At 44.4% G+C, this 23,579-nt stretch overlaps 1 protein-coding gene across 4 annotated transcripts; it reads right to left on the bottom strand.

The window, feature by feature from the left end:
- Positions 1-4,681: 4,681 nt before the first annotated feature.
- Positions 4,682-23,421, bottom strand: EME2 (essential meiotic structure-specific endonuclease subunit 2). Of its 4 annotated transcripts, none has more exons than XM_056533930.1 (10): positions 23,287-23,376; positions 21,069-21,157; positions 17,199-17,775; positions 15,654-15,790; positions 15,445-15,537; positions 11,042-11,154; positions 9,437-9,536; positions 8,472-8,587; positions 6,582-6,771; positions 4,682-4,939 (listed from the first exon to the last, which is right to left on the bottom strand). In XM_056533930.1, exons 3-10 carry the CDS (start codon positions 17,689-17,691, stop codon positions 4,703-4,705), a joined length of 1,479 nt encoding a protein of 492 aa, XP_056389905.1. In that variant the 5' UTR covers positions 17,692-17,775; positions 21,069-21,157; positions 23,287-23,376; the 3' UTR covers positions 4,682-4,702. The 4 variants fall into 4 exon arrangements, with proteins under 4 accessions (XP_056389905.1, XP_056389904.1, XP_056389903.1 ...); XM_056533929.1 differs by having other exon boundaries at positions 21,076-21,157; XM_056533928.1 differs by lacking the exon at positions 21,069-21,157 and having other exon boundaries at positions 23,287-23,421.
- Between the last annotated feature and the right edge of the window lie 158 nt (positions 23,422-23,579).

Below are 23,579 nucleotides of genomic sequence, written 5' to 3'. Positions count from 1 at the left end.
CCCCTGGGCGGGGAGCTCTTCTCATCTACTCCCGTTCTTCTGCAGGCAGCGACGCCCCCTCCGCTTGATTGATGGGCAGCGTCATCGCTCTGCTTCGTCTGTCCAGTGAGCGGAACAATGACGCGGCCCATCAATCAAGCGGAGGGGGCGTCGCTGCCGGCCAAAGAACGGGAGTAGATGAGAAGAGCTCCCCGCCCAGGTGACTACTTACAGCGGCGGCGGTGACTAGCTTATAACTTCATATCTTCACCATCCCTGGGGGCAGGAGCGTCCCCCGGGGATGGTGAGGACAACAATTTTACCCTATATAACGCTTTGCCAAGCCTTATATAGGGTAAAATCTGATGATTGGTTCCCTTTAAGACGAAGATAAGAGAAAAAAGGAGGACAGCGCTTCGTATAATTCAGTGGGCTAAATATCCCAAAATGCCCAACAAAGAGTAATGCTCACCTTGGGTGACACTTGGTTTCATGCCCCTGAGTACTGGGGTAGTAGAAGCGGTCCTAGGCTGTAGCCTGCAGGGGTAACCAGGCTCTTTTCAGGAGTCGGTGAAGGTCCAGACGACGGCAGAAAGAAAAAAGACCTGCGGTGGCGCTGCCCAGGTGGGTGTGCAAGAAGATCGGACTCAGATGAGTGGGTGAAACATGTATTTTATTCATACATGGATCAGTTGTGCAAGACGCGTTTCGAGGGTAAACTTCCCTCTTTATCAATTGCATGAGTGCTCATTTAATGCCTCTGCCAGGTTAAGTATACGTGTTCTAAATGGAGAAGGGGTATACCAAGTACAAAAAGGATCAGGCCTGGAGAAAAATGGATCCTTCTCACCCTCAACATCTGCTGTTTTGGGATAACCAGGAGGCCCCCATAGGCATTAGATAAAATCTGCAGATTTGGCTGGCCTGAATCTAATCCAGCGTTTTCCAACCAGTGTGTATTCAGCTGTTGCAAAAACTACAGCTCCCATCCTTCGGCTGTCCGGGCATGCTGGGAGTTGAAGTTTTGCAACAGCTGGAGGCACATTTGTTGAGAAATGCTGATCTTATTTATATAGCAATGTTTAGATTCCTGTCAATTGCTGAGAAAGGGTCAAGGATGGTAAAAATCCAACATTTCCTGATCCTCGTTTATCGGGGAAGTAAGAACATCCCTTATTTATATTAGATGTTCAGCCAATCCGGATAAATCATCTAATGTACAGTCATGGCCGTAAATGTTGGCACCCCTGAAATTATTCAAGAAAATGAAGTATTTCTCACAGGAAAGAATTGCAGTAACACATGTTTTGCTATACACATGTTTATTCCCTTTGTGTGTATTGGAACTAAACCAAAAAAAAAAAAAGAGGGAGGGAAAAAAGCAAATTTGACATAATGTCACCAAACTCCAAAAATGGTCTACACAAAATTATTGCCACCCTTAACTTAATATTTGGTTGCACAACCTTTGGAAAAAAAAAAACTGAAATCAGTCGCTTCCTAGAACCATCAATAAGCTTCTTACACCTCTCAGCCTTATTGGAAGGCGCCTTTTCCCAACAGCAATTTTAAGATCTCTCCACAGGGGTTCAATGGGATTTAGATCTGGACTCATTGCTGCCACTTCAGAACTCTCCAGCGCTTTGTTGCCATCCATTTCTGGGTGCTTTTTGACTTATGTTTGGGGTCATTGTTCTGCTGGAAGACCCAAGATCTCGGACGCAAACCCAGCTTTCTGACACTGGGCTGTACAGTGCGACACAAAATCCATTGGTAATCCTCAGATTTCATGATGTCTTGTACACATTCAAAGCACCCAGTGCCAGAGGCAGCAAAACAACCCCAAAGCATCATTGAACATCCACCATATGTCACTGTAGGTACTGTGTTCTTTTCTTTGTAGGCCTCATTCCATTTTCAGTAAACAGTAGAATGATGTGCTTTACCAAAAAACTATCTTGGTCTCATCTGTCCACAAGATGTTTTCCCAGAAGGATTTTGGCTTACTCAAGTTCATTTTGGCAAAATGTAGTCTTGCTTTTTTATGTCTCTGTGTCAGCAGTGGGGTCCTCCTGGGTATCCTGCCATAGTGGGGTCCTCCTGGGTATCCTGCCATAGTGGGGTCCTCCTGGGTCTCCTGCCATAGCGTTTCATTTCATTTAAATGTCGACTGAGAGTTCGCGCTGACACTGATGCTCCCTGAGCCTGCAGCACAGCTTGAATATCTTTGGAACTTGTTTGGGGCTGCTTATCCACCATCCGGACTATCCTGCGTTGACACCTTTCATCAATTTTTCTCTTCCGTCCACACCCAGGGAGATTAGCTACAGTGCCATGGGTTGTAAACTTCTTGATAATGTTGTGCACTGTGGACAAAGGCAAATCTAGATCTCTAGAGATGGACTTGTAACCTTGAGATTGTTGATATTTTTCCACAATTTTGGTTCTCAAGTCCTCATACAGTTCTCTTCTCCTCTTTCTGTTGTCCATGCTTAGTGTGGCACACACAGACACACAATGCAAAGACTAAGTGAACTTCTCTCCTTTTTATCTTATTTAAGGTGTGCTTTTTATTAGGGATCGACCGATTACCGGTTTGGCTGATATCGGCCGATATTCACGATTTTGGGAGTTATCGGCAATTGCCTTGCCGATAATGCCCCGCTAAACACCACCCCCACGCCCCAGCCAGAGACCGCCACTGCCGCTGCCCCATTGCCTTCCCCATCCTCGGTTTCATAATTACCTGTTCCCGGGTCCGCGCTACTTCTGGCTCCTGCGGCGTCCTGTGCTATTGCTGTGCGCTGCCACCCTCAGCAATTGCTGTGCGATGTCACCCTCAGTGCGCACAGTGACAGCTCAGGACGCCGCCGGAGCCAGAAGTAGCGCGGACCCTGGGAACAGGTAATTATAAAACCGGGGATGGGGGGAGGCAATGGGGCAGCGGCGGTGGTTGAACTCAGGACAGGGGGGAGAGAAGCGGGCGGCGGCGGTCTCTGGCCCCGCAAAAGCCTCTGCAGTTCATTGATTTAAAGTGCCCACTTAAAATCATTGATCTGCGAGGGGGGGGGGGGCGGATGGAGAGAAATAGCCCATAACTTATACCGATATTCCGGTATAAGTTATCAGCCTTAACGTTCACAGATTATTGGTATCGGCCCTAAAAAAAAAATCAATATCGGTCGATCCCTTCTTTTTATATTGCCCACACCTGTTACTTGCCCCAGGTGAGTTTAAAAGGAGCATCACATGCTTGAAACTATCTTATTTTTTCACAATTTTGAAAGGGAGATAATAATTTTGTCCAGACCATTTTTGGAGTTTGGTGACATTATGTCCAATTTGCTTTTTTTCCTCCCTTTTTTGGTTTAGTTCCAATACACAAAAAGGGAATAAACATGTGTATAGCAAAACATGTGTTACTGCAATCCTTTTCTGGGAGAAATACTTAATTTTCTAGAAAAATGTCAGGGGTGCCAACATTTACGGCCATGACTGTATGTGTCAACCTTTTAGGATTCATTCACATGGCAGCATTTTACTGTCTGTATTGGTCGAGGTATCTGTGTTTATCGCTTCTCGCTCTCCTGATTGGAGGTCTCAGCACAGAGACCCTGACCAAAGAAAACTTGACATGTGAAGAGGTTTTAAAAAAAAAAAATAAAAAAAAAAATTGACACTACCAGGGCCACTCTGGTGGAAAACTTTTTTTTTTTTTTTTAAATCAACTGGTGCCAGAAAGTTAAACAGATTTGTAAATTACTTCTATTAAAAAAAATCTTAATCCTTCCAGTACTTATTAGCTGCTGAACACTACAGAGGAAATTGTTTTCTTTTTGGAACACAGAGCTCTCTGCTGACATCACGAGCACAGTGCTCTCTGCTGACATCTCTGTCCATTTTAAGAACTGTCCAGAGTAGGAGAAAATCCCCATAGAAAATATATGCTGCTCTGGACAATTCCTAAAATGGACAGAGATGTCAACAGAGAGCACTGTGCTCGTGATGTCAGCAGAGAGCTCTGTGTTCCAAAAAGAAAATAATTTCCTCTGTAGTATTCAGTAGCTGATAAGTACTGGAAGGATTACGATTTTTTTTAATAGAAGTAATTTACAAATCTGTTTAACTTTCTGGCACCACTTGATAAAAAAAAAAAAAAAAGTTTTCCACCGGAGTACCCCTTTAAAGTGTACATCCAGTAATGCTTCAGCAGCAGGATATTTTTTCACAATTCCCTGTTAACTTTAGAGGATTTGGGGTCCCGCATACTTGAATAGCACTACTGGCAAATCTGAATCCACATCGCCATAGTCATGGGCTCTGAATTTGGGAATTCTGAAAGGATATCCTGCCGCCATGGCTGGATGTATGTACACTTTACGAAACAAACATGAAGGTAAAGCAAAGACCCCAATAGGACGCGTCGTTTCCCTCCCCTGTCATCCCAACATTGACTTGGCAGACGCAGAGTGAATCAATAATTCCATAAATTATATAAATATTTAATTTCTATTAGCACCATGTAAAATATTTTGTAGCGTTTTACTATAGAGATCACCTCCATGTCATTATGGATCAAGTAGTTAGAAATATAGTATTGCATCCCCTCCCCCTCATCTATATCCTCTCCTCCTCGGTCGTCCTTGATGGACATGTTTTTTTTTATCCATTTTTTTTTATTTTTTTTTATCCATTCTGAATATGTAAGTGCCAGCACCTTTTGCTACGAATTGAGATCCATCACTAGTTCAGGATTTGGAGCAGTCATGAGCATATAGATCCGTCGTGATAAGTCTGGGCCGATTCGTCTCGCTCTTCCCCCGGCCTGGTCATCACCTTGTTTGCTGCCGACATAGTCATCCGGATCATCTCCCTCCTCTGTGGCACCTGTGTTACGTGGCACCCGCAGATCAGAGAGTAGAGAGAGTCTCTCCTTTTCAGTATTACATGCTGCATAAGCCTAGAGAGGAATAGGAGGGGACAATGTCAGCACATACTGATATATAAGGAATAAGAATACGGCTATACGCTATCAACCTGAGGCTATATACACACATAGGGGGACATGTATCATTATTTGTGTATGGTAGAAGCTGTTTACCCCTTTTCCCGAATTCTAAATTATGTGCAGAAGCGCTAAATTTATCAATCAAGCGCAATGAGCTTCATAAATTGGGGGCAAATACAGTAATCTCCTCAATCCACTCTTTGGAAAATAGAATTGATGATTTAGAGAATATTGCTACGTTAAGTCCAAGATGGCTTATATTTGCGCAAAAAAAAACAGCTCTTGCGGCAAAATTTTTGGTGTAAAGGAAAACAAAAGGGCTTGCGCAAAATTTTGCGGAAAAAAATTACACACAAAACAGGGGTAAAATCTTTGATACATGTCCCCCATACAGTACAATCTCCTAATAGCGGACACTCACGGGGAATTAAAAAGTGTCCACTATATAGAGATGTCCCCTATTGGGGAAAAAGGCTCAAAAACATTTCTAAATGACAGAATACTGTCCTGTACTCACTATAGGGGGAGATCAAAACCTGTCCAGAGGGAAAGTTGCTGAGTTGCCCATAGCAACCAATCAGATCGCTGCTTTCATTTTCCAGAGGCCTTTTCAAAAATCAAAGAATCGATCTGATTGGTTGCTATGGGCAAATTTTCCTCTGGACAGGTTTTGATAAATCTCCCCCTATAGAGTGTAATATCCTATAAAACATGATAAAAAATCAATATTACAGGATAATCTCCCCTTATCCCTCCCATGTATCCTTTCATCCCCCTTTTTACCCTGTGCCACCTTATTCCCCTTTGTGCAATATTATCCCCCTCTCTTACCCCCTGTGCCACATCATTTCCCCTTCATTAATCTCTGTAAATTCATCACCCCCCCCCTCTTTATGAAGTGGCACAGGGGGATAAAGGGGGGGATGAAATAGCACGGGGGGGGGGGGGGGAGATCAAGAGGAAATTATGTGGCACAGGGGGTAATAAGGGGGAAATGATTTGGCATGGGGGGAGGGTGAATGAAGTGCCCTCCAAATCTACAGAAGCAGGAGACCACTATTTAAACATTGGTCTTCTGTGCTGGGGCTTCTGCAGGAGGGTGGAGCGGGGCCTGGGCCTCTTACTGGGGTATTGGCTGTACCCCCTGAAGGAAGCCCTGTGTACAAGGTAGGGCCGGCACATAAGCTTGGTTGTCCCCTATTGGGAGTGTTTTGTCCCCTCTATTGGGAGTGTTTTGTCCCCTATTGGGAGTGTTTTGTCCCCTATTGGGAGTGTTTTGTCCCCTATTGGGAGTGTTTTGTCCCCTATTGGGAGTGTTTTGTCCCCTATTAGGTGTGTCCGCATCTGCTATTGGGAATGTCCCCTATTCGGAGGAAGCAAATACATTAAGTCTTATGGGACTCTGCCAGGGAATTAAAAACTGTCCACTATTGGGAGATGTCCGCTAAGGGAGATTTAACTGTATATTTATATAAGCAGCAAATGTGATGCGAGAGTTACTGTAAAGTGTCTGTGTGCCCCCCCCCCCCACCATTAATATAAATTGTCTGGGCATGCTGGGAGTTACAGTTGCACAACAGCTGGAGGTTCTTGCCTGCATAAGAAGCTGTGGTGATGGATAGGCCTCAGTTATGGCCGCAGCCATTGCCGGACTAACTCTGTTCAGCTGTTGAATTTGCCTTCTCCAAACCAGAGGTAAGCCTGTAAGTGATCCTCGAGGTCCCCACCCTCGCCAGCTCCCCACAGAGGTGCAGAATGAGTGCGACTGAGCTTCCCAGTGTAACCTGCTCAGAGAGAAATCATTAAGAGACATAAGTAAATAGATTAGTGATACCCAATGCCCACCCACCCAATAGATTAGTGATACCCAATGCCCACCCACCCAATAGATTAGTGATACCCAATGCCCACCCACCCAATAGATTAGTGATACCCAATGCCCACCCACCCAATAGATTAGTGATACCCAATGCCAGTGTGCTGATTAAAATTATATTTCTCGGTCATCTCCATTGGGGGACACAGAGACCGTGGGTATATCTTGCTGCCACTAGGCGGCTGACACTTGGCATACAAAAAGAAAGTCGGCCCCTCCTGGCAAGATATACCCCGCTTACTGACCCTGATCAGTTTTAGCTTAGTGTCAGTAGGAGGCAGACACAGGTCAGGAGTTTTCCAGACCTGGTCTTTATTTTTTTAGCTAGGTCCTGTTTGTAGTTTTTTTTTCTCATTTTTATGTGGGGGTTCAGGAGCATGGCACTAACTGTTCCCCCATATGTGGCTAAGGGGCACGGAGCATAGAGTATGTACCATTAACCCCTTCCCACCAACGGCCAGCGCCTGAGGTTATACCTTTGGTCTGGGTCCCCCTACCTTCCCTCCTTCTCCCGCTGTCTCAGCCTGACATGATGCAGCTGACCATAGCTGGCTGAAGACATCTTAGGCGAGTATGGTGGATTAGGGTGGATTTCACATAAGTTCTACCAAGTGCACACTTTTGCGTCAGCGGACGCCGGTTTGGGTCGCAAGGTGTTGCAGGCGGGAGTGGCTCAGTCTTCTGCCTGATTCTGTTTTGGGCATTTTTCCCACCCCGGGGACTGCTTTGGTACATCCCACAGTCTCTGTCCCAGCACCCACCCATTTGTTTGTGGTTTTGGTTCAGTTTTCAGTCCGAGGGGTTGTGTTCAGTTCTTTTTGTCTAGTTCCCTCGGACACCTGCTGGTCAGTAGGCGGGGTATATCCTGCCAGGAGGGGCCAGATTACTTTTGTATGCCTAGAATCAGCCTCCTAGTGGCAGCAAGATATACCACGGTCTCTGTGTTCCCAATGGAACCTCCAAGAACGAGATTTTACGGTAAGCATAAAAAAATAAAAAATAAATCTACTTCTATCTTATTTATCATTATTATATAATAACAGTGTTTCCAACCAGTGTTCCCAGCATGCCCTGACAGTGAAAGCCAGTCCGGCCATGCTGGGAGTTGTAGTTTTGCAACAGCTGGAGGCACCTTGCTTGAGAAACACTGCCATAATGTCTGTCCTGTGTATGCAGTGTTTCTCAACAAAGATGCATCCAGCTGTTACAAAACTACAACTCCCAGCATGCCCGGACAGCCTCCGGCAGTCCGGGCCTGCTGGGGGTTGTAGTTTTGCAACAGCTGGAGGCACGCTGGTTGGGAAACACTACTTTATAGCGATCAGTGCTTTATTTTATTCATACAGAGCTTCCAATCCCCTGCATAGTTTGGAATGATAAAATTCGGAAAGACTAATCTGTTTCTTGGATTTGTGGGGACCACCTGTTGGACTTGGGAAATTTACGTAATGTGATGTAATTAACTATTTGTTTAAAAGGGGTTATCCAGGAATAAAAAATAAAAAAAATTACATAAAACAAAATAAAAAAAGCAAGCATTGCTGCTTTCTTACAAAAAACAAGAAAAAAACAAAACAAAAACAGCACCACACATAAAGCCAAACTCACCGAAATGGGCGCTGGGCCACGCTCTTGGTCACGGCACATACATGATGCCCCAGCTGCTTCCACGTGTCCAGGTTTAGTACCTCCGTGTTGTAATACAACTGTAGAAACACCAGGGCCTGGCCTCCCATGTACAGCATTGTGCAGAATAAAAAGTGAATAAATGATTATCACATTAAAACATAAGCAGGCATGGAATAAAAGCAGTGTTTTCCCAACCAGGGTGCCTCCAGCTGTTGCAAAACTACAACACCCAGCATGCCCGGACAGCCTTTGGCTGTCCGGGCATGCTGGGAGTTGTAGTTTTGCAACAGCTGGAGGCACACCGGTTGTGAAACAATGATCTATAGTTACAGATTTTCTGGGAACAAAACCAACATATATTAATGGCCTATGCATCAATAGATTATCAGAATGGTGCCGAAACCTGGCATCGCGCATTACATAGGAAGCAGATGGCTCTGTACTCCGCATAGTGGTGGCACGGGGGTACTGCAGCCATAGCGCCTACTGAAGTGAAAAAAAAATATTGGAACCGAACCTCAAAATAAACAATCTCTATTGAATATGAATGGAAATATATAACACTGGGCATGTTGGGAGTTGTAGTTTTGCAACAGCTGGAGGCACACTGGTGTAGAAAACACTGCCCTATAGGATAGCAACAACATTTCTATGGAGATGCAGGATTAAAAAAAAAAAAAAAAAATCACTGCTGCTTTTCTTTCAAAAACATCACTTTACCCATCGACAGGTGTATAGTACTGTAGTTTAGCCCTATTCACTTCGATAGAACTAAGCTGCAATACCAGATACAACCCAAGTGTGGCGCTATTTCTGAAGAAAAGGAGCCATGTTTTTCTAATTTTGTACAATTTTCTCCATTGTAGGCTATATCGCTGTTTCTGCCAATTATGGGGTTATCACTAGATGTATAATAAAAAGATAAGAAAACCCGACCATCTCACCTCATCTATCTGCCTCCATGTCACCCAACCATCTTCCGGGTCACGTCTAGCTTTTGCCTCCAGCGAATGTCTCTCCATTTTGCGAGACAATCTTTGACATCTATGTGGGCAAATAAACATCTAAACATTAAAGAAAAAAAAAAAAAAAAAAGATGGCGCTCTTTTTAAAGAACAGCGCCACATCCGTCCACAGGCTGCATGTGGCATTGCAGCTCAGCCTGATTTACTTCAATGGAGCTGAGCTGCAATACCAGACGCAACCTATGGACAGGTTTGGCGCGGTTTCTGGAAGAAAACTCTTTTATTTGTATTTAATTTATTATATATTAAAGGAGTATTCCGGTATATAAAAACGTATCCCCTATCCTAAGGATAATAATAATAATAATACATCTCTATGGGAGAGCAGAGCGCTGCATTCGGCAATTTCTGGCACTGCTATAGAGCTGCATTTATGGGGCGTGTTGGGCGCCACTTTGTGCGGTGGTTGACGCGCACTATTTGGACGGAGAGTCGGGACCCCATATGGGAGATTGCGTGGGGTTTGGGGTCCAACTGCTGGGACCCCCCACGATCTGAAACTTATCGCCCTATCCTTAGTATAGGGGGATACATTTTTATATGCCGGAGTACCCCTTTAAAGGGATACTCCGGTGGAAAACTTCTTTTTTTTTTAAATCAACTGGTGGCAGAAAGTATTGTAAATTTCTTCTATTAAAAAAATCTTAATCCTTCCAGTACTTATTAGCTGCTGAATATTACAGAGGAAATTCTTTTCTTTTTGGAACACAGAGCTCTCTGCTGACATCATGACCACAGTGCTCTCTGCTGACATCTCTGTCCATTTTAAGAACTGTCCAGAGCAGCATATATTTTCTATGGGGATTTTCTCCTACTCTGGACAGTTCTTAAAATGGACAGAGATGTCAGCAGAGAGCACTGTGCTCGAGATATCAGCAGAGAGCTCCGTGTTCCAAAAAGAAAAGAATTTCCTCTGTAGTATTCAGCAGCTAATAAGTACTGGAAGGATTAAGATTTTTTTTAAATAGAAGTAATTTACAAATCTGTTTAACTTTCTGGCACAGTTGATTTCAAATAAAAAATAAAAAATAAAAGTTTTCCACCGGAGTACCCCTTTAATTTAATTAATTGCACATGAAATTATTGCTTAAAGTTCAAGGCCTAAAGCAGCACTGAGATGGCATAATGCATTGTTTCCCAACCAGTGTGCCAGAGGCTGTCCGGGCATGCTGGGAGTTGTAGTTTTGCAACAGGAGGAGGCATCTTGGTTGAGAAACATGCATGCACAGAACAGACATTATGTCAGTGTTTCTCAACCAAGGTGCCTCCAGCTGTTGCAAAACTACAAATCCCAGCAATTGGGAGTTGTAGTTTTGCAGCAGCTGGAGGCACCTTGGTTGAGAAACCCTGACATAATGTCTGTTCTGCTTTCTGACAGGTGCAGGGAGATGAAGGTGGTAAGTGCCACATGGAGGGGACATAGTGTATCCTTCCACCTGCTATATAGTAGCTGGGAAAAGTCACACAGGAAGCCAAAAAGGACTAGACAGGGACATATAAAACTATAAAATTAACACTACTTGCCTACGAAAGTCTCTCAATCCCAAAATAACCAATGTGATCTTCTTATCGGGGTATTTCTTGGAAAATCCAAACACAGACCCCGGGGTCTCAATATTGCTGGAGGGTACCGGTGCCTGCAATGTACAGAGACATCACAATACTAAACATCACCAAAATCCTTCAGTCTTCATGAGGCCATTGAAGTCGATGGGGCAGTGTCTGTACACTAACGTATACCAGGGCACTTTGGCAGGATGCTGGCGTATATGTGAAAGGTTTCAGCAAACCCAGATATACATATTTGTTTTTGGGAAAGCTGGGTGACAATGTATCTGCAATTATAGCTACTCACGGGAAGCCACCCAGCTGTCCTAGAGCCCTGCACACATAGGTGATCCGGTATTACTTCTATTACATGTTAACCTTTTGTCCACAGCATTATTTTAACTTCAGTGTTCCCCTATATGCAAGATGTCCACAACGTTTTCATAGGGAAACAAGTTGTAGTAATCCCAGACACTACTTTACAAAGAATGCTAGGTCCCATTATGTTGCTGTTAAGCCCTAGCCTTAAAGGATTACTCCACTGCTGTACATCTCAGGGGGATATGGAACATCAGAGAAGATTTTCTAAGCCGCCACTTCATAGATCTGGGGGAATGGACTCCTCATTCTCCTCAATAGTCAGCGTCTTGGGGTTACCCCAGATTGATTTTTCTTGGAAGCGAACAAATCTAAGTGAGGCTGGGTTCACACTACAATTTGTAACTACGGTTCCCGTATACGGCTGGGAGGAGGGGTGGGCGGGGCTTAATCTCGGCGCCCGCACTCAGCCGTATAAGGAAACCGTATTTAATGCATGTCTATGAGCCGACCCGAGTGAACCGCAGCCTCCGGTCGGCTGCTTTTTCGGGCGTATGCGGTTTCCCGACCGCAGCCAAAAACATGGTCGATCACGTTTTTGCCTGCGGTCGGGAAACCGCATACGGCCCAAAAGTCAGCCGACCGGAGGCTGCGGTTCACTCTGGTCGGCTCATAGACATGCATTAAATATGGTTCCCCTATACGGCTGAGTGCGCCACGATTAAGCCCCGCCCCCTCTCCTCCCAGCTGCATACGGGAACCGTAGTGTGAACCCAGCCTGAGAAGATTCAGGAATCAGACTATCGCAAGCCCTTCCCCAAAAGGAGAGAGGCTCCCCAACAAACCAAACCCTTCGCCTCCGGGCCAAAAGGCACCTGCAAGGTTCCAGGTACGATATCCCCTTTCGCCGAAGCTACTCAGGGACCGAAAGTGTTCCCGGCGGACAACTAGGCGTAAACCAGGTTGCCACCGAGGAGCCAGTAAAACAGGTTTGGCTTCCCTGCCGGAGCAGGAAAGCCACAAGGTATGGCAGGGAGGCGAGGAACCTGATGGCCACACACACCTCCCCCTAGACCGGCAGGAGGGACACCCAGAAGGGTTAACACATCCTGACCAAATCATAGTGAACATAAAAGAACACAAACATGAGCACAGTGACAAAAATATATAAATAAGTGGATGTGCACAGTGTGATACTGCCCGGACATCCGGCCGGATCTATAAAAATTCCTCTGCAGATCAACAGCCAGAAGGCCGAACGCTAGAGGTGAGTGCTCAGAAGAGTGAGATATAAAGTGCGTGCTGCGTGCCATCAGTCAAGTGGGGTTGCCAATCCCAAGTGAGTTCCAGCACCCTGGGGGTCACCACTCCCAGGGCACTTTTGCACCTCGGCATTCACTCTACCCGAATCTTAGGGCGTGATCCAGAAGGTACAGGTCGCTTCAGGGTCTGTCATGTCATGGCCATGCCCCCTCAATGCAAGTGTATGTGAGGAGGCGTGGCCATGACATTATGAGCCTCCTGCGCTGCACCCGACACTCTAAACGAACATTGGGTGCAGCAGGGAGATCGCTAGGGTCCCCAGCGGCGGGCCCCCCCCCCATGATCAGACATCTTAACCCCTATCCCCCTTTAAAGTCAATGGAGCTTTGAATTTCAGCAGAATTCTGTGTTTTGAGAACACAGAATTCCGCTGCAATTCCGCAATACCATTAAGCAATTATGTGATATTGTGGACATTTCGCTGTCTAAACATAACATTATTCTTACAATTATTGAGGGACCCATAGGTTAGACCCCCACTGATCAAAAAGCGATATGCCATCACTTTATGGAATACCCCTTAATAGGTTGTCAGTTTTGTATGTGTGAAAGTTATAATAAAATGTTAATTATTTTCAATATTTCTATTGCTGTCAATTAATGTTAACTATTTGTTTATTTCATTCATTAACTTATTTACATCCTTTACAGACCTAATACTATCCTGAGTTTAGGCAGCAACATGAACAGCCTGACCGCCATGTGGATACATTTTACCTGCACTGATACACTGTCACAAACTTATACGTTAAGTGAGAGATTGGTGCTTATGCTAGCGCACTTAGGGCCCAGTCAGACAGCAGAATATCTAACGAAAAAGTACTAGGCGGACATTCCTTGCGCAACCTGTCGGCTCTAGGACCGCTCAGATATGCGTCAGCTCCATTGATGGAAATGCATATCTGAGCGCATTCTAAGGAAAGAATGAACCGGCTCAATCATCCGCCCCCAAAATTCTGCTGTGTGCACGATGCAGCAGAATCCCATGGGAGGCCGCTGCTGCCTTGGAATGTCCAAGCTGAATTTTTCTACTAGATTTCGCTCAGAAATTCCGCTGTGTAAACAGGCCCTTACTTTTTTTTTTTTTTAGAAGATTGCCAAGACTTGATACAATTGTAACAAACACTCAGCTGTGAGCAGAACTTGGACTTGAATGATTTTCAGCCTGTGAATAGCAATAAGAATGTTGAGTAGTAGTATTACACAGGTAAGAAATTGACAGCTCACGCAAAACTACAATTCCCAGCATGCCTGCACAGCTAAATGATGTGTGGGCATGCTGAGAGTTGTAGTTTTGCAACATGTGGAGGAACACAGCCTGCAGCAACACTACTGTAAATCAGAGTTTTATCAATCATATGCCTCCAGCTTTTGCAAAACTACCACTCCCAGCATGCCTGGACAGACATATGATGTGTGGATATGCTGGAAGTTGTTGTTTTGCAACAGGCAGGAGAACACAGCTTGCAGCAACACAGCTGTAAATGAGAGTGTTAGCAATCATGTGCCTCCAGCTACTGCAAAATCACAACTCCCAGCATGCCGGGACAGCCAAATGATGTGTGGGCATGCTGGGAGTTGAATTTTTGGAACAGGCTGAGGAACACAGATTGAAGGACTACTGCTGTAAATTAGAGTTATAGCAATCATATGCCTCCAGCTGTTGCAAAACTACAACTCCATGCATGCCAGGACAGTCAAAGGATGTGTGGGCATGCTTGGAGCTGTAGTTTTGAAAAAGCTGTAGGCACACAGCTTGTGTGTGTGTGTGTGTATAGCATAAAACCAGAGAGGAAAGGGGTACAGATCAGAGTGCTGTAATTGGCTGACTGCCATGCTCACTCTGCTGACTCAGAGCAGAGTAGAGGGAGAGGGAGTGGTTATCACAGTGAGGAGAAGAGAGGGACACGCCCCCTGCCTTTGGTGGACAAAATTCTCACTGAGCAATCACTGCAAGTAAATGAAGGGAAATATAGGTTGTAGACACATACAAATTACATGTACATGATTAGGATGAGGTACTGAGCAACATATAATAGTTTAGTTTTTTTGGGAACCAATCAGCAGATTGTAGCATATATAATGCTTGAAAACGCGTTATATATGCTAAAATCTATATCCTCACCATCCCCGGGGGACGTTTTTGCCCCAGGGATGTTGAACATATAAAGTAACCCCCCCGGCCACCCCGCAAGTAGTCCCCTGGGCAGGGATTTATACCTACCAGCAACGCTGCTCCGGCCATGGTCCCGCCCCGTCGTCTTGATTGATGGCTCACATCACAGCTCTGCTCCATCTGCTTAGGGAGCAGTGTGATGGCACGAGCGTGCATCAAGACCAGGGGGCAGGACCTGCCGGAGTGACGGGCCCCTGGTAGGTCTAAGTCCCCACCCAGGGGACTACTTACCGGGGGCTACTTTATAACTTTATATCTTCAACATCCCTGGGGCAAAAACGTCCCCCGGGGATGGTAAAGATACAGATTTTAGCATATATAACACGTTGTCAAGTGTTATATTTGCTCAAATCTGCTGATTGGTTCCCTTTAATCATTGCATGCCGTGATTAAGGTCCGAAACGCGTCAGAGTTTGTTTCACGACTGATATGTTCCTGTGGATGATTTAATAAAGAAGTTCCTGTTCCAACCGCACCTTTGATGTTGGACATCTCTTTTTACGAATAAGAACATTGCCGTTCACTGACAGCAATGACCCCCTCTCTAGTTACTCCAAGTTACCTGAACATGGCAATGGACACTTGTGAGAAAATCTTTCGGCTCCACCAGTATCAGCATGACATCCTCTTCTCCTTCGCAAAGCTCCAGACCCTCCTGAAAAACACGGCAGAGGTCTATCAAAACCCATGCAACAGAGAAGAGGAGTAGTTGCTATGGGCAACTGCACCAGTTTTCATAAGTCTCCCCCAAACGGGCTGAGCTCATCTTACCACACACGTCCAGTCTCCTGGCATCTCCCTCTTCCATGTTACACTATAGGGAACCAAGTGCGGCTGTATAGAGTGGTTGTAACCGGACAATCTCAAGGACTCCAGCAGATCTTCACATCCAGCGTCCTGAAGAAGACCTGTGCAAAACATGAAACAAAGAATCGTTTATAGCTATGGCAGTGTTCTCCAACCAGGGTGCCTCCAGCTATTGCAAAACTACAACTCCCAGTATGCCCGGACAGCCAAAGGCTGTCCGGGCATGCTGAGAGTTGTAGTTTTGCAACAGCTGGAGGCACCCTGGTTGGAGAACACAGATCTATGGGGTCAAAGTGTCCCAGGATGCCTCCAGCTGTTGCAAAACAACACCGAAGGCTGTCTGGGCATACTGGGAATTGTAGTTTTGCAACCGCTGGAGGCACCCTGGTTGTAAAACACTGATCTATGGGGTCAAAGTGTCCCAGGATGCCTCCAGCTGTTGCAAAACTACACCGAAGGCTGTCTGGGTTGTAGTTTTGCAACAGCTGGAGGCACTCTGGTTGGAAAACACTGATCTATGGGGTCAAAGTGTCCCAGGATGCCTCCAGCTGTTGCAAAACTACACCAAAGGCTGTCTGGGCATGCTGGGAGTTGTAATTTTGTAACAGCTGGAGGCACCCTGGTTGGAAAACACTGATCTATGGGGTCAAAGTGTCCCAGGATGCCTCCAGCTGTTGCAAAACTACACCGAAGGCTGTCTGGGCATACTGGGAGTTGTAGTTTTGCAACCGCTGGAGGCACCCTGGTTGGAAAACACTGATCTATGGGGTCAAAGTGTCCCAGGATGCCTCCAGCTGTTGCAAAACTACACCGAAGGCTGTCTGGGTTGTAGTTTTGCAACAGCTGGAGGCACTCTGGTTGGAAAACACTGATCTATGGGGTCAAAGTGTCCCAGGATGCCTCCAGCTGTTGCAAAACTACACCAAAGGCTGTCTGGGCATGCTGGGAGTTGTAATTTTGTAACAGCTGGAGGCACCCTGGTTGGAAAACACTGATCTATGGGGTCAAAGTGTCCCAGGATGCCTCCAGCTGTTGCAAAACTACACCGAAGGCTGTCTGGGCATACTGGGAGTTGTAGTTTTGCAACCGCTGGAGGCACCCTGGTTGGAAAACACTGATCTATGGGGTCAAAGTGTCCCAGGATGCCTCCAGCTGTTGCAAAACTACACCGAAGGCTGTCTGGGTTGTAGTTTTGCAACAGCTGGAGGCACTCTGGTTGGAAAACACTGATCTATGGGGTCAAAGTGTCCCAGGATGCCTCCAGCTGTTGCAAAACTACACCAAAGGCTGTCTGGGCATGCTGGGAGTTGTAATTTTGTAACAGCTGGAGGCACCCTGGTTGGAAAACACTGATCTATGGGGTCAAAGTGTCCCAGGATGCCTCCAGCTGTTGCAAAACTACACCGAAGGCTGTCTGGGCATGCTGGGAGTTGTAATTTTGTAACAGCTGGAGGCCACCCGTTTGGAAAACACTGATCTATGGGGTCAAAGTGTCCAAGTATATCCTACCTGCATCCAGCTGGACCGTCATGTACTTCCCGCACTGATCTGGTCTCAGGAGCTTCAGTGCCATGGCAGACTCTTTTCGCTTCTTCATCTCCTCCTTCTCTTGATTCCTCCTCCTCTCGTTCTCCTGTTTCTTGGCCTCTTTTTCCTTCCTCCGTTCCTCTGCCCGTATTCTATCCGCCTCCAGTTCTTCAGGGTTCTTTCTCCTCCTTGTTCTCTTATTTGGACTGGGGGTTGTGGACCCAGGTGGTGGCACAGGTAACATGGAGGTAAGGACCTCAGCAGAAGGTTCAGCCTTGGACGACTGATAGGCGTCTGGTCCTTGGTGAAGGCTCGTTTGATGGCGTCTGGGCACTGGTGCAGCTTTGGCTTCATCCTTCTCAGCACTAGGAGACTCTTCTTCAGTCTCGGAGTCGGATATCTCCCAGGTTTTGGCCCTTTTTATTAGTTTCCTTGGGGAGCCAGAAATAGATACTTTGTCCTGTTCAGATTCCATGGTAAATCTCGGTTATGATGAATCGGATTTAGTATGGTTTCCATTAGTTGTGCTGTTCTTCTTATAAGGGGGACTCGGTTATTCCTGAAATGGGATGGTTAGAAGATAGGAAGAGTAAGAAAATTAAAAATGTAATGTCTGCAAAGAAGAGAGATAGATATGAGATAGATAGATAGATATGAGATAGATAGATATGAGATAGATATGAGATAGATAGATAGATAGATAGATATGAGATAGATAGATAGATAGATAGATAGATATGAGATAGATAGATAGATAGATAGGAGATAGATAGATAGATAGGAGATAGATAGATAGATAGATAGATAGATAGGAGATAGATAGATAGGAGATAGATAGATAGATATGAGATAGATAGATAGATAGGAGATAGATAGATAGATAGGAGATAGATAGATAGATATGAGATAGATAGATAGATATGAGATAGATAGATAGATAGATAGATAGGAGATAGATATGAGATAGATAGATATGAGATAGATAGATAGATAGATACGAGATAGATATGAGATAGATAGATAGATAGATAGATAGATAGATAGGAGATAGATAGATAGATATGAGATAGATAGATATGAGATAGATAGATATGAGATAGATAGATATGAGATAGATAGATAGATATGAGATAGATAGATAGATATGAGATAGATAGATAGATAGATATGAGATAGATAGATAGATATGCGATAGATAGATAGATATGCGATAGATAGATAGATATGAGATAGATAGATAGATATGAGATAGATAGATAGATATGAGATAGATAGATATGAGATAGATAGATATGAGATAGATAGATATGAGAGAGATAGATATGAGAGAGATAGATATGAGAGAGATAGATATGAGAGAGATAGATAGATATGAGATAGATAGATATGACATAGACAGATATACAGTAACAGAAGAATGCAGCAGCACACTGCCAGCACAAGGATATAGGTGAAACATGAATATGCAGATAAAACATGGAGAGCTATACAGCTATGGTGTAATAGATGCAAATGTGAAACTATGAAATAGTGAGGCACTTAGCTCGCAAATTTGTCTCCGCCGGCGGTCAAATAGCTTGGACCGTCCCACCGCGATAAGGTGGCCTCATTGGGACGGACCCTACACTGTGAATATGCCTCTGTGTGAACAGTTCAGTAAGCATGGCAGGATCTGGAACATCCAAGACACCTTATATACACCTGATAGAGGTGATCTTTGTCTAGATAGATAGATAGATATGAGATAGATAGATAGATATGAGATAGGTAGATATGAGATAGATAGATATGAGATAGATAGATATGAGATAGATAGATATGAGATAGATAGATAGATAGGAGATAGATAGATATGAGATAGATAGATATGATATAGATAGATAGATAGATAGATATATATGAGATAGATAGATATGAGATAGATAGATATATATGAGATAGATAGATAGATAGATATGAGATAGATATGAGATAGATAGATAGATATGAGATAGATAGATATGAGATAGATAGATAGATATGAGATAGATAGAACTATCACTGACAAAACTGACTAAAATGTCCAATATAGCTAGTTCAACATCAAGAAGTCAATCAAATATAGCTAAAAATCCAATTCTTTATTATGATCATAAGTTTAAACCCTATTACAAAAGGCACATATCAAAAAGCAAAATCCATAAATATGAAAGAATCGTCACTTGGGTTGGCTTTATTAGAGAACTAGTAACTAGATTCTCCTAATGGAAACCCTAAATGTCCCGATGCGTTTCCTCGTATAACTAATTGCAAAATACGGTTAATCAGGAGATTATAATAGTGGTAGGCAATTGGGGAGACATATATAGATTGGCAGTTGTGTTACGCCCCTTCCCATAGACTTGCATTGAGTGGGCGGGGCATGATGTCATGAGGGGCGGGGCTACGACGTCACAAGCTCCCGGCGCCGGCTCCAGCGTTCAGGACAGTTTGTTCCAAATGCTGAGCAGTGGAGTACCCCTTTAACTTAATCGGGAGTGCTTCAGTTTGTATCCAGACACCTATCCATAGATCTCCAGGGCAGCGTGAAGATTTGAAAGGAAATTAGAGGATTACAAAGTGTCAACAAATCATCATCCCCAAACAGCGAGGCCTTGAACTCTCTGACACCATCATCCCCTGAATATCTAAGCTTGAGGAAGAGACTATAACCCTGCAGGGATTTTTCTTTTTTTCACTTTTATTATTTCCTCTTCACCTTTCAATTTTCCACCTACTGACTGATACGAGGGGATCTTTTTTTGCGCCACCAATTGTACTTTGTAATGACATTACTTCTTTTACCACCAAATCTACAGTGAAACCAAAAAAATTATTTGTGGTGCGAAATATTTTCTTTTTTTAAAAGCCATTCTTGTAAATGTTGGGGGCTTCCGTTTCTACGCAGTGCCATTTTTGGTAAACATGACACATTGGCCCTTATTTACTAAGAGTGTTGTGTAGGTTTCTTTGTGGGTTTTAAACCTTAGTAAATATGTAGTTTTTTTGTGAAAATGTCGAGAACACGCCCCTTTTTAGAGACCATGCTCCTTTCCCCGATGGCCACGCCCCTTTTTTGGGTTTTCTTATCAAAATGGAGAGTTAGTCAGGGTTTTTTCAATTCTGGCACAAAATCTGGCGCAGACAGATCAATGCGACAGAATCTGGCGCACAACCCGACAAAACATGTCAGGCTTGCAATAGTAAATGAGGGCCATACCATCACAACCATAACCGATTTATATAGGGTTTATTTACGGCACAAAAATGGCACTGATAAAAACTACAGATCATGGCTCAAAGATTATTTTTTTGCGCCGTGACCTGTAGTTTTTATCAGTACAATTTTTGTATCGATCACTTTATTAATTTTTTTTCTAGTATATATGCAATCCTGGATTTAAGTATTTTTTTATTTTTTTTATTTTTTTTATGTTTACGCCATTGACTGAGGTTTTATTTAAATAGTTAGGACATTTACGCATGCGGGAATAACTCATATCTTTACGCTCATTTCTGTGCTCTGGCACTAGTCTTCCTCTTGCTTTTGGGGCCTGACACATCACACAGCACTCAGCTTATTGCTGTCTCGCCAGTAATAGGCTGAGCACCAGTGTGATGTATTGAGCCCGGGATGGCCTTCTTCCTGGTGACTGGGCCCGGACCTGTCTTTACAGCAGGTCCTAGGGACATAGGCAACAATAGACATGACCTGTCCCATTTATCCATTTGGAAAGGCTTCTGGACATGCTCTGTGACCGTTACAGAGGTCATTCCAAAGGGAAGGGGAGGCTGATCTGGGAGCTTCATCTATTGGTCCTATCTATCTATCACCTCTTACTGTAATGCTGTACAGATCACTTTCCAGAAGCCTCCTCCTTATGATCACAGACAGAACAGGAAGTCTTGGCTTAGTTTCAGGCCTAGTGGTGAGAATGAAAACTGCAAGATTTACGGATTAATTTAGAATATAGATTAAAAAATTTCTTGAGAATTAGAGAAAATATCACAAACAATTATTTCCCTTGATTCAAACTTTTGAAATGTTGCAAGTTTGAAGCATTTTGGGGTCTCAATACTCGTCAGTTATAGCCGGGTGAAGCGCACTGCAGCACACTTCACTCCAGTTTGGCACTCATTTGAACTGATTAGTACATTAGTATATTGCACATGGATTCCGTCTTGCATCGCACGCTCATTGAGCTCAATGGGAATCCCACTGCTCAGTTCACACATCAGAGGTTCCACGACGGAATTTCTGACGAGCATTTGGATTCCAGCGGAAGACTGAACGTGTTCCATCTCCCGCCGAAATCCGCCAGAAATCCAGTTTGTCAATGAAATGGCTCTCATGTCTGCGGCAAATTTCCGTACACACAGGCGCAGATTCTGGATCATTTCTGCACCATGCAGAACATTGTGTGATAGCCTGGGAGAGTAGGGTATATGGGGTGTAGCTGTGCAGTGACTAAAGGGTGTTTGGTTAACCTTTGCTATTCGTGACGCCAGGGTGAGGGCTCCTCTGTAATGCTTGTCCTACCGCCACTCTTCCCAAGAGCGATAGGGATGTATAGAATAATTGAATGTCCACAACCGGAGAGTTTGCTGAAAACAGTTGGAACTTTTACTGAAGATTTTATGCAAACTTCACAACAGGAACAGTCTCTACAAATGCAAATTCTCTTGGAGATTAACAAAGGTTGGGACCTTAAGCAATTTTGAGTCTTTAAACAGATATGCGCTGTTCCACTGGATTTAGGGGAATTAGTTGCGGTCCAGTAGTTACGCTAGCGGGGATTGGTTTAGAACTCCAGCTGAGGCCGGTAGGTTTTCTGGCCTAGCTTGTCTTTGAAAGTTGCGCAGATCAGTCCTGCTAGTCCGGCATCCACAAGAGCAGCAACCCAAGAGAGAGATAATTGGCTACAGCTCCCTTATATGGGCAGGGGCTGGACTAGAGCTAATTGGTCCAATACTGCTGTCAATCACCTTTACATAGCATTATGGGTAGCATGTGACCCAAGGACCTCCAAAGGTCCTCCAACATGCCATAGAGGATTTAATATGGCCACATGACCGAAGGTCCTGCGACGCTAACAAGGTAAGCATACTATACATTATATTAAATAATCATTATTATTAAATATGTACATGTAAACACTACAGAATTAGAATAGAGGAGAGGTGACTAGGGGCTGTCCCACCTTGGGAACCCTACCAGAGGGTGCGTTCACACGTCCGTATTTTTGCTGCAGATCTGCAGCAGATTAGCTGCTGCAGATTTTGCTACCCATTGACTTCAGTGGGATGCAAAATCTGCAAAAGCAGATCTGCAGCAGAAAATATGCATGGGTGAACGTACCCAGAGCGTAGTTACTCTGACTTTGGGGACCACCATACAAGGTACGGTATGCAATACGGTACTGGGACACCAAAATCGTAAATCCTCTCAGTAATTCAGATTCCTTGCCAAATTCCCTCAGTGTGAACGAACCCTGTGGCTATTACGAACAATCGATGGGGGTCTCAGTGCTGGGACCCTGACCGTTGTTGCAAAACTACAACTCCCAGCATGCCCGGACAGCCAACGGCTGTCCGGGCATGCTGGGAGTTGAAGTTTTGCAACATCTGGAGGGCCACAGTTTGGAAACCACTGTTTAGTCCCTACATATAGGAAACCTCCACCGTTAATTCCGCCAAAAAATTGTGAACAAAACAACAATGTTTTCTCTGGTAAAATGCCATAGACCTGACGGAGTCCGTTGACATCAATGGAGTCCATCGGGTGCTGCTGGCATTTAGCGCGTGATCTGACAGGCCCAGTATTTTCGTATGAATGAGCATGGGTCTAAACCCTATATATGTACACGTACACCCGCTAAGTAGGAGCATACGTAATAACATTATCTGTTTATAGTGTCGGCTGTCTGGCGTCAGATGGTTACCTCGGTAACCCAACCACCCAGCATGCAATTGTGACTCACCATAACCCACTTTTTAACCAAAACACAATCCAGAGGGAAAAAATAAATAAATAGAATTAGCAGAAACTTACACCACGTCACCGGCTACAACCAAGCACCAGACACACTTCTTCATGCACAACCCCCATCATCCTCATGTAAACCTTCCAATGTGCGAGGAAAGGCTCCTTTTAGCCCAAAGCCCTGAAGGGCTCCATAAAGATGGCTCCTTCACAAAAGACACCTTCAATCATTCTCCTCCTACAAAAAAAAAGTTTAATTAGACTTGTGTGTATCACATGACCAGCCAGCTGTATCACGTGACAAGTCCTAACACGTCACGTGCTTGTTCGGATATCCCTTTTTTTTTCCAGTTTTTTCGCAC

This window comes from Hyla sarda, chromosome 8 (assembly GCF_029499605.1).
Source record: "Hyla sarda isolate aHylSar1 chromosome 8, aHylSar1.hap1, whole genome shotgun sequence".
Lineage (NCBI taxonomy): Eukaryota > Metazoa > Chordata > Amphibia > Anura > Hylidae > Hyla > Hyla sarda.
The sequence above is the reverse complement of the archived record's forward strand: the minus strand, read 5'-3'. Positions and strand labels throughout refer to the sequence as shown.

Excerpts from the sequence above, each read along its gene's own strand:
- EME2 (XM_056533928.1), bottom strand. The coding sequence starts at position 17,691 with ATGGAATCTGAACAGGACAAAGTATCTATTTCTGGCTCCCCAAGGAAA. Across the intron at positions 15,791-17,198 it reads GACGGTCCAGCTGGATGCAG|GTCTTCTTCAGGACGCTGGA; the intron begins GTAGGATATACT and ends TGTTTTGCACAG. Across the intron at positions 4,940-6,581 it reads CACCACAGCTTCTTATGCAG|GCTTATGCAGCATGTAATAC; the intron begins GCAAGAACCTCC and ends ATTCCTCTCTAG.